We start from the raw sequence: 15,972 nt of genomic DNA on the forward strand, positions 1-15,972 counted from the left end.
CTAACTCACCACTTCCCCGAGCTCAGTGCAAAATGAATAGGAGAAACCCCCCAACTCCCAGCTTCTCCCTTGGGAAAGATCTGGATTGTGATTCCAATAGGATATGATATCCCAGGGGCCATGGGATTTAGGAGAACAAAAAAGAGCTGGGAGGCTTGCTGCTGCTCCAGAGGATTTGTGGGACTGGAGGCAGAGGCTGATGCAATCTGATGATCTCTGAATTGGCAGGAAGAGAGGGGGAGCAGGGAGAGTGCAGTGTGCATCCAACAGTTTGGCTTTCTTTGGAAGCTGTATGAGGGTCTGGTTTATGTCTCATCACCAGAGCATCTATGGGACCAGGCATACTCTGAGTGCTGGTGCCCAACTGAGAACAAAAAGAGCTGGGCAGCTTAAGGAGAACCAGCAGGAAGGACCACAGGCTGACACTGGATGAAACAAGAAATTCAAGTTCTTGACAAAAGAAGTAAAACCTCTCTAAGTGTGAATTGACACACACAAATCCAGGGAGGATGCACCTCCAAGAAAGGTTTGAAAATCACCAAATCTCTAGCTGATTGGTAACATTTGGTCAACCACAAATTGGCATTTGCCACGGATGCTTGCCATCTACCTCTGCAAGGATTACATCACATGCTACTGCAGTTGCTGACCTCCAACACCCCCTGAAGGAGTTCAGGGTAGACAGCAGAAATGAGGCACTCTGTGTTTCTGGAAACTGGCAAGGACAGGTCTTATTGATAGTAAGATATTTTCAGAAACTGAGTTTATGAGCCTCATGCTTGATTTTCCTCATACCTCAAAAAGCACCAAAATCCTTCATATCTTGAAAAGCACTAAAATGATCATTTATCATGACTAGCAGAAGCTTCACAAAACCAACAGAAGCTTTCTACAAAAAATATGTGCTTGATTGCATGTATTCCCCCTTCACCAAAGTCACATATATGCTGTCCGTTCCCCCTGCCTCTTTGGAGCTGTTTTTCAGAGCTATCTGAGGTGCTCTCTTGCAGACTAGAGTCCTCATATTGCGCCAAATAAAACTTGAACTCACAACTCTCACGTTATGCATCTTTTTTTAAAGCAACAATTCTTTCCTTGTATGAAACCAGTCCATAAGGACTGGGAGAGGTAGCTGTTTTGTTTTTGTTTTTGTTTTTTAATGCTCAAATCTCAATACAAGGTAAAACAAGGTATACAATGAAAGAGGAAAACATGGGCCCAATCAAAGGAACAAGATAAATCTCCAGAAGTGAACTGAAAGTTGCTCAGTCGTGTCCAACTCTTTGTGACCCCATGGACTTTATTGTCCATGTATAGTCCATGGGATTTTTCCAGGCCAAAATACTGGAGTGGGTAGTCTTTCCCTTCTCCAGGGGATCTTCCCAACCCAGGGATCGAACCCAGGTTTCCTGCACTGCAGGTAGATTCTTTACCAACTGAGCCACAAGGGAAGCCCTGAGAGTCAAAACGCATTTCTAAATCATTTCTGAGAATGAAAGGATGAAAAATGAGGATAGGCTAGATAAACTTACTATCTGCAAAGTCAATAATTTTGTATGAATCTAACTGACATTACAAAGATCCTCCAGTCGTTTCTCTGCCAGGTCTCTCAGTGAAAGAACAAAATTAGAAATCAAAGAGAAAGTGCAAACAACGCTCAAGTGTTGTTCACTGGAAAGCCAAGTTTATTTAAGGATATCAACATAAAATGGTACCAGGGCTGGAAAGCAAAGACCTTTATAACGGATGAATTAAAGCAACAAGTGCAGACACAGAACTAACACTCTTGTATTTCCCTCAGAAAAGGGTAAGTTCTTACATCACCATATTGACCAACTTCATGAAATGTTATGAATACATCAAAATTGTGGAGAGTTGGTTTATGCTAAAAGAAAAATCTCCAGAAAACAATCTTAAAGAAATGGAAGCATATGAACTACCCAACAAAGAATTAAATATATACATATATATACACACACATGCTCAATAAGCTCAGAAAAATAATGCATAAACAAAATAAGAATATTAAAAAAAAGAAAAATATTAAGAAGAAATTTTGGAGCTGAAGAATACAACAACTGAGTTGAAAAAAATCAATAAGTGGATTCAAGAACATACTGGATCAGGCAGAAGAAAAAATCAGTAAGCTCAAACGTAGGTATTTGAAATTATTCAGAGAAACAAGAAAAATGAAGAGTGGAGAAAGTCTAAGGGACTTACGGGACACAATCAATAGGGCAAACAAACACATTATTTGAGTCCCAGAAGATGACTGAGAGAAAAAGGCAGAAAGCTGATCTGAAGAAACAATGGCTGAAAACTTATTAATTGTGGGAAAGGAAATGGACATCCAATTTCAAGAAGCCTAATGGTCTAAACTAGGAAGAGCCGAAGGAAGGCCGTACTAAAACACATTAAAATTAAACTATTGGAAGTCAAACACAAAGAGAGAACTTTGAAAGCAGCAAGAGAAAAGCGATCTGCCACATAAAAGGGATCTCATCAGTTTTTCAGCAGATTTCTCAGCAGAAACCTTGAAGGCCAGAGGGAGTGAGATGATATATTCAAAGTTCTGAAAGAAAAAAAAAATTGTATCTGGCAAAGCTGTCCTTCAAAAATGAAGGTGAAATAAATACTTCCTTAGGTAAAAAGCTGAGGGAGTTCGTCAGCACTAGACCTCACTCAACATGAAATGCTAAAGGGAATCCTTCGAGTGGAAATGAAAGGATGCTAGATAGCAATAGCAGAGCATTAAAGTATGAAAGCTTGCTGGTAAAGGAAAACATATAGACAAAAACAGAATACTGTAAGACTGTAATGGTGATACATGAATAACTTTTAACTGCTATAGCATTTAAAAGGACAAAGTATAGAAAACTTTAATGATAACAATATATAAAATTAAAGAAGATGCAATTTGTGGTCTTAGTAACACAAAGTATGATGAGGGAAGAAGAGTAGAGAATTTGTATATGACTAAAGAATGCTCAAACCACTGCACAATTGCACTCATCTCACACGCTAGTAAAGTAATGCTCAAAATTCTCCAAGCCAGGCTTCAGCAATATGTGAACCACGAACTTCCTGATGTTCAAGCTGGTTTTAGAAAAGGCAGAGGAACCAGAGATCAAATGGCCAACATCCTCTGGATCATGGAAAAAGCAAGAGAGTTCCAGAAAAACATCTATTTCTGCTTTATTGACTATGCCAAAGCCTTTGACTGTGTGGATCACAATAAACTGTGGGAAATTCTTCAAGAGATGGGAATACCAGACCACCTGACCTGCCTCTTGAGAAATCTGTATGCAGGTCAGGAAGCAACAGTTAGAACTGGACATGGAACAACAGACGAGTTCCAAATAGGAAAAGGAGTACGTCAAGGCTGTATATTGTTACCTTGCTTATTTAACTTCTATGCAGAGTACATCATGAGAAATGCTAGGCTGGAAGAAACACAAGCTGGAATCAAGATTGCTAGGAGAAAAATCAATAACCTCAGAGATGCAAATGACACCACCCTTATGGCAGAAAGAGAAGAGGAACTAAAAAGCCTATTGATGAAAGTGAAAGAGGAGAGTGAAAAGGTTGGCTTAAAGCTCAACATTCAGAAAATGAAGATCATGGCATCTGGTCCCATCACTTCATGGGAAATAGATGGGGAAACAGTGGAAACAGTGTCAGACTTTATTTATTTATTTGAGCTCCAAAATCACAGCAGATGGTGATTGCAGCCATGAAATGAAAAGACACTTACTCCTTGGAATTAAAGTTATGACCAACCTAGATAGCATATTCAAAACCAGAGACATTACTTTGCCAACTAAGGTCCGTCTAGTCAAGGCTATGGTTTTTCCTGTGGTCATGTATGGATGTGAGAGTTGGACTGTGAAGAAGGCTGAGTGCCGAAGAATTGATGCTTTTGAACTGTGGTGCTGGAGAAGACTCTTGAGAGTCCCTTGGACTGCAAGGAGGTCCAACCAATGCATTCTGTAGGAGATCAGCCCTGGGATTTCTTTGGAAGGAATGATGCTAAAGCTGAAACTCTAGTACTTTGGCCACCTCATGCGAAAAGTTGACTCATTGGAAAAGATTCTGATGCTGGGAGGGTTTGGGGGCAGGAGGAGAATGGGGACAACAGAGGATGAGATAGCTGGATGGCATCACGGACTAGATGGATGCGAGTCTGAGAGAACTCTGGGAGTTGGTGATGGACAGGGAGGCCTGGCATGCTGAGATTCATGGGGTCACAGAGAGTTGGACACAACTGAGCAACTGAACTGAACTGAAAGTGAAGTACTGAAAAGAAGAGACATTACTTTGCCAACAAAGGTCTGTCTAGTCGAGGCTATGGTTTTTCCAGTCGTCATGTATGGATGTGAGAGTTTGACTGTGAAGAAAGCTGAGTGCCGAAGAATTGATGCTTTTGAACTGTGGTGTTGGAGAAAACTCTTGAGAGTCCCTTGGACTGCAAGGAGATGCAACCAGTCCATCCTAAAGGAGATCAGTCCTGTGTGTTCATTGGAAGGACTGATGTTAAACTGTAACTCCAATATTCTGGCCACCTTATGCAAAGAACTGACTCGTTTGAAAAGACCCAGATGCTGGGAAAGATTGAGGGCAGGAGGAGAAGGGGACAACAGAGGATAAGATGGCTGGATGGCATCACCGACTTGAAGGACATGAGTTTGAGTGAACTCTGGGAGTTGGTGATGGACAGGGAGGCCTGGAGTGCTGTGATTCATGGGGTCGCAAAGAGTCAGACATGACTGAGCGACTGAACTGAACTGAAAGTGAAGTTGTAGCAAAATTTTAAAAAGTGAAGTTATTATCAGCATAAAACAATGTTTTAAATATAATATGTATTATGTAAGGCCCATTGTCACCACAAAGAAAGCAACCACATTATAGATGATACACAAAAGAAATTAAGAAAGGAATTGAAGCGTATCATTATAAAAACTCATCAGGACGCTAAGGAAAGTGGCAAGACAGGAAAAGAGGGACAAAAATGCTACAAGACAGATAACGATGCAAAAAAGTGGCAAAAGTAAGTCCTTCTCTATCATTAATTATATTAGATATAAATTAAATTCTACAGTGAAAAGAAACAGCATAATTGAATGGATTCGTAAAAAAAGATCCAACCATATGCTGTCTAGATTTAAGGACACACCTGAAAGTGAAAGGACAGAAAAAGATATTCCATATATGATAATCAAAAGAGCAGGAGTGGCCATACTTATGCAAGACAAAATTGACTTTAAGTTAAAGCTGTCACAACAGACAAAAACATTATACAATGTTAAAGAGGTCAATTTACTAAGAGGATACAATAGCTGTAAATGTACATGCACCCCAAATTGAAGCAAATATCTTAAGCAAACATTGAAGGGATGAAAAGGAGAACTAGAAAATAACACAATAATAACAGAAGATCTCAATACTGGTTACAGTTAATAGAACAATCAGACAGAAGCTCAATAAGGAAACAGAGGGTTTTAATAACCCTATAGTCCAAATGAACCTAATAGACATTTATAGAACATTCCACCTAACCTCAGGGCAATATGCATTCTTCTCAAGCGTGGATCTTTCTCTAGCACAGATCACAAAATTGGTCATGAAACAAGTCTTAACAAATTTTAAAAAACTGAAATCATACCAAGTATATTTTTTGACCACAATGGAATACAAGTAGAAATCAGTGGCAGGAAAAAAAAAAAAAAAAAAACCTGGAAAAATTCTCAAATTAATGTTAATTAACAATTCTTAGTTTCTGTTTCTTTTTTTTATTCTACTGAAATATAGTTATTGTACAATATTACATTGGGCTTCCCTAGTAGTTCAGTCGGTAAAGAATTTGCCTGCAGTGCAAGAGACCCGAGTCCAATCCCTGGGTTGGGAAGATCCCCTGGAGAAGGAAATGGCAACACACTCCAGTATCCTTGCCTGGAAAATCTCATGGACAGAGGAACCTGGTGGATTGCAGTCCATGGGGTCGCAAAGAGTCGGGCACGACTGAGCGACTAACACACAATATTACATTAGTTTCAGGTGTACTACATAATGATCTGATGTTTGCATACATTGATGACAATGATAAGTTAAGTAACCATCTGTCCTCATACAAAGGTATTACAATATCATTGATCCATGTTTCTTATGCTGTATATTATTAATACATCCATGTGACTTATCAGTTATATAACTGGAGATTTATGCCACTTAATCCTCCTCACCTATTTCACCCCTAACCCACCCCTTTCCTTCTGGCAACCACTTGTTGTTCTCTGAGAGTCTGTTTTCATTTTGTTTGTTTTTCAGATTCTACATAAGTGAGATCATGCAGTAGAAATGAGTACTTTTGAACAACCAATGTGTCAAACAGAAATCAAAAGGGAAATTAGAAAATATCGTAAAATGTGAAAACACACACCATAACAAAACTTATGAGATATAGCAAAATCAGTTCTGAAAAAGAAGTTTAAAGCAATAAATGCTTACATTAAAAGAAGAAAGATCAAATAAAAACTACAATAAGGCACCACCTCACATTGGTCAGAAGGCCATTATCAGACAGTCTACAAACATTAAGTGCTGGAGAAGGTGTAGAGGAAAGGGAACTCTCCTACACTGTTGGTGAGAACATAAACTGGTATTGCCACTATGGAGAACAGTATGCAGATTCCCTAAAATGCTAAATATAGAGCTACCATATGATCCAGCAATCCCATTCCTGGCCATATATCTGGAGAAAACCATGTACCCCAATGTTCACTGCAACACTATTTACAGTAGCCAGGACATGGAAGCAACCTAAATGTCCATCAGTGGAGGAATGGATAAAGATGGGATACACATATACAATGGAATAATAGTCATAAAAAGAATAAAATAATGCCATTTGCAGCAACATGAATGAACTTAGAAATTTTCATACTGAGTAAAGTTAGACAGAGAAAGACAAAAATTGTGTGATACCACTTATAAGTGGAATCTAAAAAAAAAAAATGTATAAATGACCTTATTTGGGCTTTCCAAGTGGCACTAGTGGTAAAGAACTCACCTGCCTATTCAGGAGACATTAAGAGATATGGGTTCCATCCCTGGATTGGGAAGACCCCCTGGAGAAGGGCAAGGCAACCCACTCCAGTATTCTTGCTTGGAAAATCCCATGGACAGAGAAGCCTGGTAGGCTACAGCCCAAAGGGTTGCAAAGGGTTAGACACAACTGAAGCGACTTAACATACACACATGACCTTATTTACAAAATAGAAATAGAGTCACAGATGCAGAAAACAAACTTATGGTTATCAGCCAGGAAAGTGGGGGAGGGGAGGTATAAATTGGGAGATTGGGATTGATATATACACACTACTATATATTTATAAAGTAGATAACTAATAAGGACCTACTGTATAGCACAGGGAAGTCTTTTCAGTACTCTGTAATGACCTACATGGGAAAAGAATCTATAAGAGTGGATACATGTATATGTATAACTGATTCACTTTACAGCAGAAACTAACAAAACATTGTAAATCAACTACGCTGCAATAAAAATTTTAAAAACAGATTTAAAAAATTAAAAATGAAAGAAGTTCACAAATAAACAATCTGAATTTATACTCAAGGAACCAGAAAACAAAGAACAAATTAAGATAAAAATTAAAAGAAGAAAGAAAATAATAAAGATCAGGAGCAAAATAAGTAAAACAAAATAGATAAACAATAGAAAAATAAACAAGGCTAAATTTCCCACATACATAAACAGAAGCTCTGCGTATATAGCTTTCTCAGTATTTATCTGGCTACATAGTTTTTCCAGGTGAATTAGAATCAATAAGGGTATACTAAAGGTTTAAAAATTATGAAAACATTTGAGTAGCAGTTTGTAACATTATACATCCTCCTCCTAAAACACTTCATAAAATTAAGAAAGAGAAAAAGTGTAAAAGAATCCTCCCATGGATTTTAAAGAATGTTTATGTGAGATACATAGATGGTCATTTTTCTTTTTTACATACAAAGGTAAAATTTTCATTATAATGACTCATAAATTTTGCACAGTTTCCATTTGCAAAAATACAGACCAAGATAAAACTATTTCTCTTTTTACTAAAACTGTTTCTTTTAGCCTTTCTTTGAGATGCTAAGTGCAATGGGTACAATAAATCCATTAGAAAATTACTATTCTCTTATCATCTTTAATTTGATTTAATCAGTATTCTCTTACAGATTTAATCCATAAGGAATTTAAAATAATTATTATAATATTACTCTAATTATGTTATTCAAGAAAATAGTACATAGCAGAATTAACCTCAAACCTGGCAATGTTCCATGCATAATTGTGGTTAATTTCTATTGTAACTCAAGTAACTCTTGGCTAATTTTCACTTTATCAAGGTACTAATCTCACAAAATATTTACCATTCACAACTTGATAGGGATCAAAGTGATTTCTTTCTATTCTTAAATACTCTCCATCTCCTTGTATGTGTGTATGCATTCTCACCCTGTGTTAATTGGCATCAGTCATTTAAACTCAAACATAGAAAATGAAAAATTTAGGGCAATCGCTATGTGAAGATGGGCACTTTCTGTTTCTGTTATGATAGATTGATAACATGCAGTTATTTTTATAGGAGAATGGGAGAAGACTTGAGGGGAAAGGAATGTGCATTGGACTGGAAATAAAAGTGTAAATGATTTAAAAAACTTGGATACATCCATGCTGATTAAATTTCAAGATGAAATACTTGCTTCTGCAAATAAGAACAAGGCAAATTATACGCAATTAGAAGCGACACAAAACTAATTAACCCTTTTGTGGAAAAGGCATCACTACTCACCTGTGCACCCAGGTTTCTGGAATATTGTGAGCTGCATACACTGTGAAGCTAAGGTGGGAATGGAGCCCAAGATTTACACAGGAGACACTATACAGAGGTGCATGTAGAGGCTGGAAATCTGCACAGAAGCTGCTGCAATGGATATCAATTAGCTGACAGATGGATGTGGATAGTTCAGTTGTCACTTTCTCTATCAAACCTGGGGGGAGGGCGGGGAGAGGGATAGAAACCAGGTCATTTGTGAAGGGTCATATTTATCACAAACCATTCTTTACAGCTTTGAAAATTTTTATAACAAAATTTAAAGAAAACTGAATTAAAATGACCCTCTACCAACTGAAGCCAATTAGCCATCTGTGCCTCTGTATGCAGCCTGGGGTAGCTGCTATAGTGTAATTAATCAGCTTTCATTTCTTCAATTGCATAAATTTGGGAAGTGCAGCCTTTAATCACAAATCGTAATTCTGGGTTATCAATTTGGCATTCTGATCAACTATAATTCACAAAATTTTTGGTCTAGATTATTATTGTTTAGAATTAATGTTCAGACAGGGACATGTTTTCTGTGTGGTTTATACCTACTTTAAACAAACGTCATCTAAGGAATTAAGTATAATAAGTTTGATTATGCTATGTTTGCCATTAACTGAACACTAATCATACACATTACGCTGCCATAAAAAGAGCGCTAGTACATGGCTGGGATCCGAGGTAAGTTTAGAATAAAAGATTTATGACACTTACTATATTTCTTCAAAATCAAAGCCTTACTCGAGTTTTGCCATTAGTTATTTATAGGGAGTCTATTGATTATCAAAACAGTGACTTGTCATGAAGGAAGAAAAAATTAAGAAAAAAATGAATAAAAATGACTAACTACAGGGTTCGATAGTTTTGGAATGTCTGCAAGATGCCATGCCAATTTAGTTTAGAGCACATGAAAAGCGCTCCCTGATCATTAAATTTAAGGTAAATTTTTCTGAGTGGTTTTCTCCCTCTTGTTAAACTCTCTGTTGGACAAATTCCAACCTGAGGGGGAAAAGCAGAAGAGGCTGATGAAATGGACTGGGCAGAACTGGTGGCCTTTGATACGAATCTGGTGCCATTAGGATGGAGAAACCTGAGGATGATGAATGTCATCTCCGGGTAGGATTCGCTGTCAGACCCTTAACAGGGTAGGTGAATAACACCCACTGCTGACATTTTGTATGCAGTAGTCAATGCATCGAAAATCATAAGATGCTCATGACTTGCAATTATTTTTAATATTCAACTATGCTGTTTCAGAAGTAAAAAATTGTGTAAATGTAAAAAATTGTATTTTAAAAATTATTCCTTTTTTCCCTAGAAGAAGAAACTCTTTAATGGACAATACTTAAGTGACAAAGAGTCTTAAGAGATGAAGGTATAATACGAAGTGTTATCAGTGGAGCCCTCCTACTCTTCTGGGTCACTCATGCCTGACTTTGCTGACAAGTCTCGAAGGTCGGGGGTCGCAAGGCTCCTGTGGTTGTGATCAAGACCACTCGGTACTTCAGGCCTTGTTCAGTCCCCCCAAAAGGCCTCCTTAAATCCCACAGGAGGGTCTTGGTAGACGAGAGTGAGGCAGAAAACCCTGCGTTCCTATATCCATCCTGGGCCAGAAATATGTACAGAAATGCCATATTTCAGATATTTCTCCTTTTCGGCCGCCTTGTTCTGGAGAAATTAAATGAAAATGCAGCGCCATCAGCGCGGAACAGAGGCGGAGGAACCGTGTTCTTGGCGGCGGTTCCCACGTTGGGAACGGCCGCCGGCTGCGGAGGAGGGCCTGCGGAGGAGAGGTGGCCCTCCAGGCAGTACTTGGGAGGGAGACACCGTGTCCAGAGGCTTGAAGCCCGTGCTGCTGAGCATCCATAGCAATCCTAGGCTTCTGGGCGGGACCACGGAGAAAGTGATGGGGCCTTGGCGGAGGGACGGGCGGAGCCAGCCTGTGTGGGGAAAGGCAGAAGATTCTGTCTCCGTCCTCCTGATCCTAGGCCTCCGCACATGGTTGCTGCTCCAGAAGTCAAGCCTCCAATTTGACTTCCGTCTCGGGTTCCTGCACGGCCTCCATTTCCCGGAGGAAAAGGGCCGAGACAGGAGCTGATTGGCCTCGACTGGCAGCCTTCCCCCAGCAGAGCTGAGCCAAGTTTGAGGCTGAACATGCCTGGCAGGTGTTTGCAGATGATGACTGAGGTTTCTGTAGCGCGAGGAAGGGACCAATGGACATTTCCTTCCATTTCAACCCCAAGCTTGCTAGTTGGACACCAGTTAGTTCTGGTTCATGACTCCGGGGTCAGAGTGCGGGCCTTTTCAAGCGAGGCATCCACGTGATTCTGGCAGTGTCAGTTGCGGAGTAGGGCTGCTTGGCCTTGGCTTTGTAGTGGTCCAGCCTGAATGCCTGTTCTCGCTCTCCGGATTGCAGGTTCTTAGCCCACTGGTTGAGCAGGGCTGGTGGTGCTCACCTGTCATAGAAGGGGTTCCGGATGCCAGGTCCAGGGCGGGCTCCTTCCGCGCCCTCCCTTCCCCCGCCTCCCTACCCCTCGGACGGCTGGGTCATGTGCAGCCGTGAGTCCCCAAGACCACAGCCCAGAAGAGCGAGGTCTCCAAGCCCTTGGCAGCTGAGGAGACGTTGACAGAACAAGTAAGTGCATCCTTAGATCTTATGTTCTCAAGATCTGCTGCGATTTAAAAAAAATTCTCATAACATTTTATTTTACTTACTGTACCATATTTAAAGGTTTTTATATTTTGAGGTATAGAAAAAGAAATGTCCATTAAGATTATGAAAGGGACCAAGTGTGGGAGCAGGGTTCCCGGATGGTCCAGTAGTTAAGAATCCGAACACTTACACTGCAGTAGGTGCGATTCAAGCTAAGATCCTACCAGCCACGCAGTTCGACCAATAATAATAATGATGATAAAAAAGATGATGAATGGAGCAAGTGGGACAAGTGGAGTCACATCACACAGTATTGTTTTTTTGAGACACGTGTACTTTCTCATAAGTAGTTTCCAAAACGGAAATTGCTTTTTGGTTCTTGTGTGCTGTGCTTAGTTGCTCAGCCGCATAGGACTTCATTCAACCCCATGTATCGTAGCCCACCGGATACCTCTGTCCATGGGGATTCTCCAGTCAAGAATACTGGAGTGCGTTGCCGTGCCCTCCCCCAGGGTATCTTTCCCAACCCAGGAATCCAACTGGGGTCTCCTGCATTGCAGGCAGATTCTTTTGGTTATTAGTTGGTTTGAAAAGAAATTAGCAGAATGAGCTAGACGCTTCCTCCAATAGTATGTGTGCAGTGTTCCATTGCCCAGGAAAGAGGCCAGCTTCTGCATGGAGCTTCTTCCCACATCCTGTCCCTCAGTAGCTCTGCCCATAATTAAACATTTTGTTGTTGTTGTCCAACACATGCTATTATTCACTTAGTTATTCATAAATTTGTACAAAATTTATGAGATGGCCAAATTCTACTTACTTGCTGTGTTTCTAAAATTGTGTCCTTTGTTGAAACAGCCTGAGGTGACAAGCAGAGTGAAAGAGCTCTAATTAACATTCTCTGAGAAATCAGCAGTAGCAATTAATGAAACAGAAGAGGAAAGGAGCATAAAAATAGTCTTTAAAGAGGCCTCATCAAACTCTGGAGGACAACCAACAGGGTTTCTCCTGAACAACAGGAGGCAGAGAATTATAAATTTATAAAAACATCTTGTTTCTCTGGTCCCCAAATTGTATTCTCAAGCAGGAAGTACAGACTTCTTGTTAATAATTCCCAATCTTGTGCAAATGAATGCACATTAAAATAAATAATAAAGTTGAGTTAGAGATCTCATTAATTCAAGCCCCAGCACATATTTTAGAGAATCTTAATTATTGGGCTAATTACTCGAATTCCACTTTTCACTTTTTTGCAGAAATACCGTTCTAGATTAGAATTTGCTTCTTTAAGGTAGTATAGAGATGTGTGTTTCTTCCAGAACTCTGGGTGAAGAATGCATTTTAGTTATCATCAGGAATGTATTAAGGACTTAAAGTACTGCGCTTGGTGAAATATGGGAAAATGTTTATTGCACCTGATTTTGCAATGAGAAAAGACTTGTAGTAACAGAAAAAAAGCAGTGAAAACATATAGGTGATTAAAATGCATTCATTAGAATGTTTTGTTTGCATTTTTATGGAAATGAGGGAGTAAGAGTACATGACTTTATTTTAGTTTACTTTTGAATGGAAAATAGTCTCTGTGGTGTTGGTGTTTGTCACTTCCCCTGTTCAGAGAAGTCTGTGTTTTCCTTGCAAACATAATCTGTATTAAAATCTGGTTTGTTTTTCATGTTCCAAATAAACTTTGTTTACACAAACAGGCAACATGCCAGATTTAATGAATGCTGGTGTAGAGCACAGGTATGATCAGATCTCTTAGCTACAAAGTATATTGCAGAGAATCCATAAGAATATTAAGTATGAGAATCAGAATCATCAATAATAGTGGCTTATTGTTAGATCAACATTTTGTGTAAAGAGGGTTCTAGACTTTTTATTTCTGAGTGCTTAAATAGAAAGCAACTGCATGTTTATACAGGCAGATGTTCATTTAATTTTGCTGTCATTTCAGCACTTTTCCTTTCGGCTTTTTAAACTACTGTAAGGTGTTTCTACATAACAAAATACTAGAAAATATATTTATCTTATAGAATGAGAAGTATGATTTACGAAAAGTTTATGAGAGCTGCAGATGGAGAATTTTTAATCCAGAATTAATTCCTTTTCTGTGATGACTTAGCATGGAGTATAAGTCCCTGGGAACATTTCTTGCAGTTTTGTGGACTCTCATATCCTGACCCCTGAAGAACATAGGATGAGAGGAGTTTATTCCAACATTCCTGATAGAAAGGAAGAAAAGGCCAGTTTCATATAGGCAGACATCTGGCTTATTCACTCATCGTTCTTTTACTTATACTCTGTGCTAGGAAAAATTGTTCAGTTCACTTCAGTTCAGTTGCTCAGTCGTGTCTGACTCTTTGCGACCCCATGAATTGCAGCACGCCAGGCCTCCCTATCGATCACCAGCTCCTGGAGTTCACTCAGATTCACGTCCATCAAGTTGGTGATGCCATACAGCCATCTCATCCTCTGTCGTCCCCTTCTCCTCCTGCCCCCAATCCCTCCCAGCATCAAAGTCTTTTCCAATGAGTCAACTCTTTGCATGAGGTGGCCAGTTTCATACTGGAGTTTCAGCTTTAGCATCATTCTTTCCAAAGAAATCCCAGGGCTGATCTCCTTCAGAATGGACTGATTGGATCTCCTTGCAGTCCAAGGGACTCTCAAGAGTCTTCTCCAACACCACAGTTCAAAAGCATCAATTCTTTGGCGCTCAGCCTTGTTCACAGTCCAACTGTCACATCCATGCATGACTATTGGAAAAATTGTTAGGGGCTGTCTATCTCTCCCCTTCCTTCTTGATGCTCTGGAGTTTTATTATGTGAATGCTTTGAATAGGGATTTTTGCACTAGCAACGGTTTTTTGCCCTTACCCTTTGCTGTCCCATTTTCCTCTGTGATGTGAAGTGGGGGAGTTCTTCCTATGTACTTCATACAGTAAGTCCACTATATATGAATGAGTTCAGTTCTGAGAGTGCATTTGTAAGTCCAATTTGTTTGTAAGTACAACAAAGTTAGCCTAGGTACCCAGCTAACACAATCGACTATATAGTTCTGTACTGTAATAGATTTATAATACTTTTCAAACAAAAGTGAAAGAGGAGAGCGAAAAAGTTGTCCTAAAGCTCAACATTCAGAAAACGAAGATCATGGCATCCGGTCCCATCACTTCATGGGAAATAGATGGGGAAACAGTGGAAACAGTGTCAGACTTAATTTTTGGGGGGCTCTGGAATCCCTGCAGATGGTGACTGCAGCCATGAAATTAAAAGACACCTACTCCTTGGAAGAAAAGTTATGACCAACCTAGATAGCATATTCAAAAGCAGAGACATTACTTTGCCAACTAAGGTCCATCTAGTCAAGGCTATGGTTTTTCCTGTGGTCATGTATGGATGTGAGAGTTGGACTATGAAGAAGGCTAAGCACCGAAGAATTGATGCTTTTGAACTGTGGTGTTGGAGAAGACTCTTGAGAGTCCCTTGGACTGCAAGGAGATCCAACCAGTCCATTCTGAAGGAGATCAGCCCAGGGATTTCTTTGGAAGGAATGATGCTAAAGCTGAAACTCCAGTACTTTGGCCACCTCATGAGAAGAGTTGACTCATTGGAAAAAACTTTGATGCTGGGAGGTATTGGGGGCAAGAGGAGAAGGAGATGACCGAGGATGAAATGGCTGGATGGCAGCACGAACTTGATGGACATGAGTCTGAGCGAACTCCGGGAGATGGTGATGAACAGGGAGGCCTGGTGTGCTGTGATTCATGGGGTCACAAAGAGTTGGACACGACTGAGCAACTGAACTGAACTGAACATATGAAAAGCAAACAAAAAATAAAAACGTTTTTAATCTGATAGTACAGTACCTTGAAAAGTACAGTAGTACAGTCCAACAGCTGGTATACAGAGACTGACACTGAATGAACAGGTGAGAAGAGCTACTGACTGGAGATGGAGAGGAGGAGGTGGGAGATAGTGGAGCTGAAGAATCATTAGCAGTAGGAGATGGAGGGAAAGCTGCAGTTTCACTCATGCCTGAACACACGTTCGCATCTTTCAAAGTTTGCAACTTGAAGGTTCATATGTAGGGGCCTTACTGTGTCTTCTTTTGAGTGGTGGGAATTAGAGTTGACAGGATATCCTGCTATACATAACTTTCTATTGAAAACCACTAAGGGTATGGGAGGGCAGGTCAGAATTATTGTTTGTGCTTCTCTGTCACCTTTGACAGTGTTAGCTGAACATCTATGAGTCAGATCATTTCCTTAAAGATACTCATAAGTGTTCATAAGCCAAATATGATCTGCCAGTGCAAACAAGAGCAATCTTGACCACACCCTGCACTTTACATACTGTCCTATCCTTTATTCATATTATAAAAACTGAGGATCAGAGAGTTTCATTCTTTACCATCAGAGTCAAAAAATGGGCAGAGTTG

General features: G+C 39.8%; 1 protein-coding gene across 1 annotated transcript in view; it reads right to left on the minus strand.

Annotated features, from left to right (window-relative positions):
- PIK3C2G (phosphatidylinositol-4-phosphate 3-kinase catalytic subunit type 2 gamma) overlaps positions 1-15,972 on the minus strand; it is a 470,847-nt gene that overhangs the window by 345,899 nt on the left and 108,976 nt on the right. Inside the window, exon 11 of the mRNA XM_018048420.1 lies at positions 8,856-9,054. Within this exon, the coding sequence (XP_017903909.1) occupies positions 8,856-9,054 (199 nt within the window). The remainder of the gene's footprint in view (positions 1-8,855; positions 9,055-15,972) is intronic.

This window comes from Capra hircus, chromosome 5 (genome assembly GCF_001704415.2).
Source record: "Capra hircus breed San Clemente chromosome 5, ASM170441v1, whole genome shotgun sequence".
Taxonomy (NCBI): Eukaryota; Metazoa; Chordata; class Mammalia; order Artiodactyla; family Bovidae; genus Capra; species Capra hircus.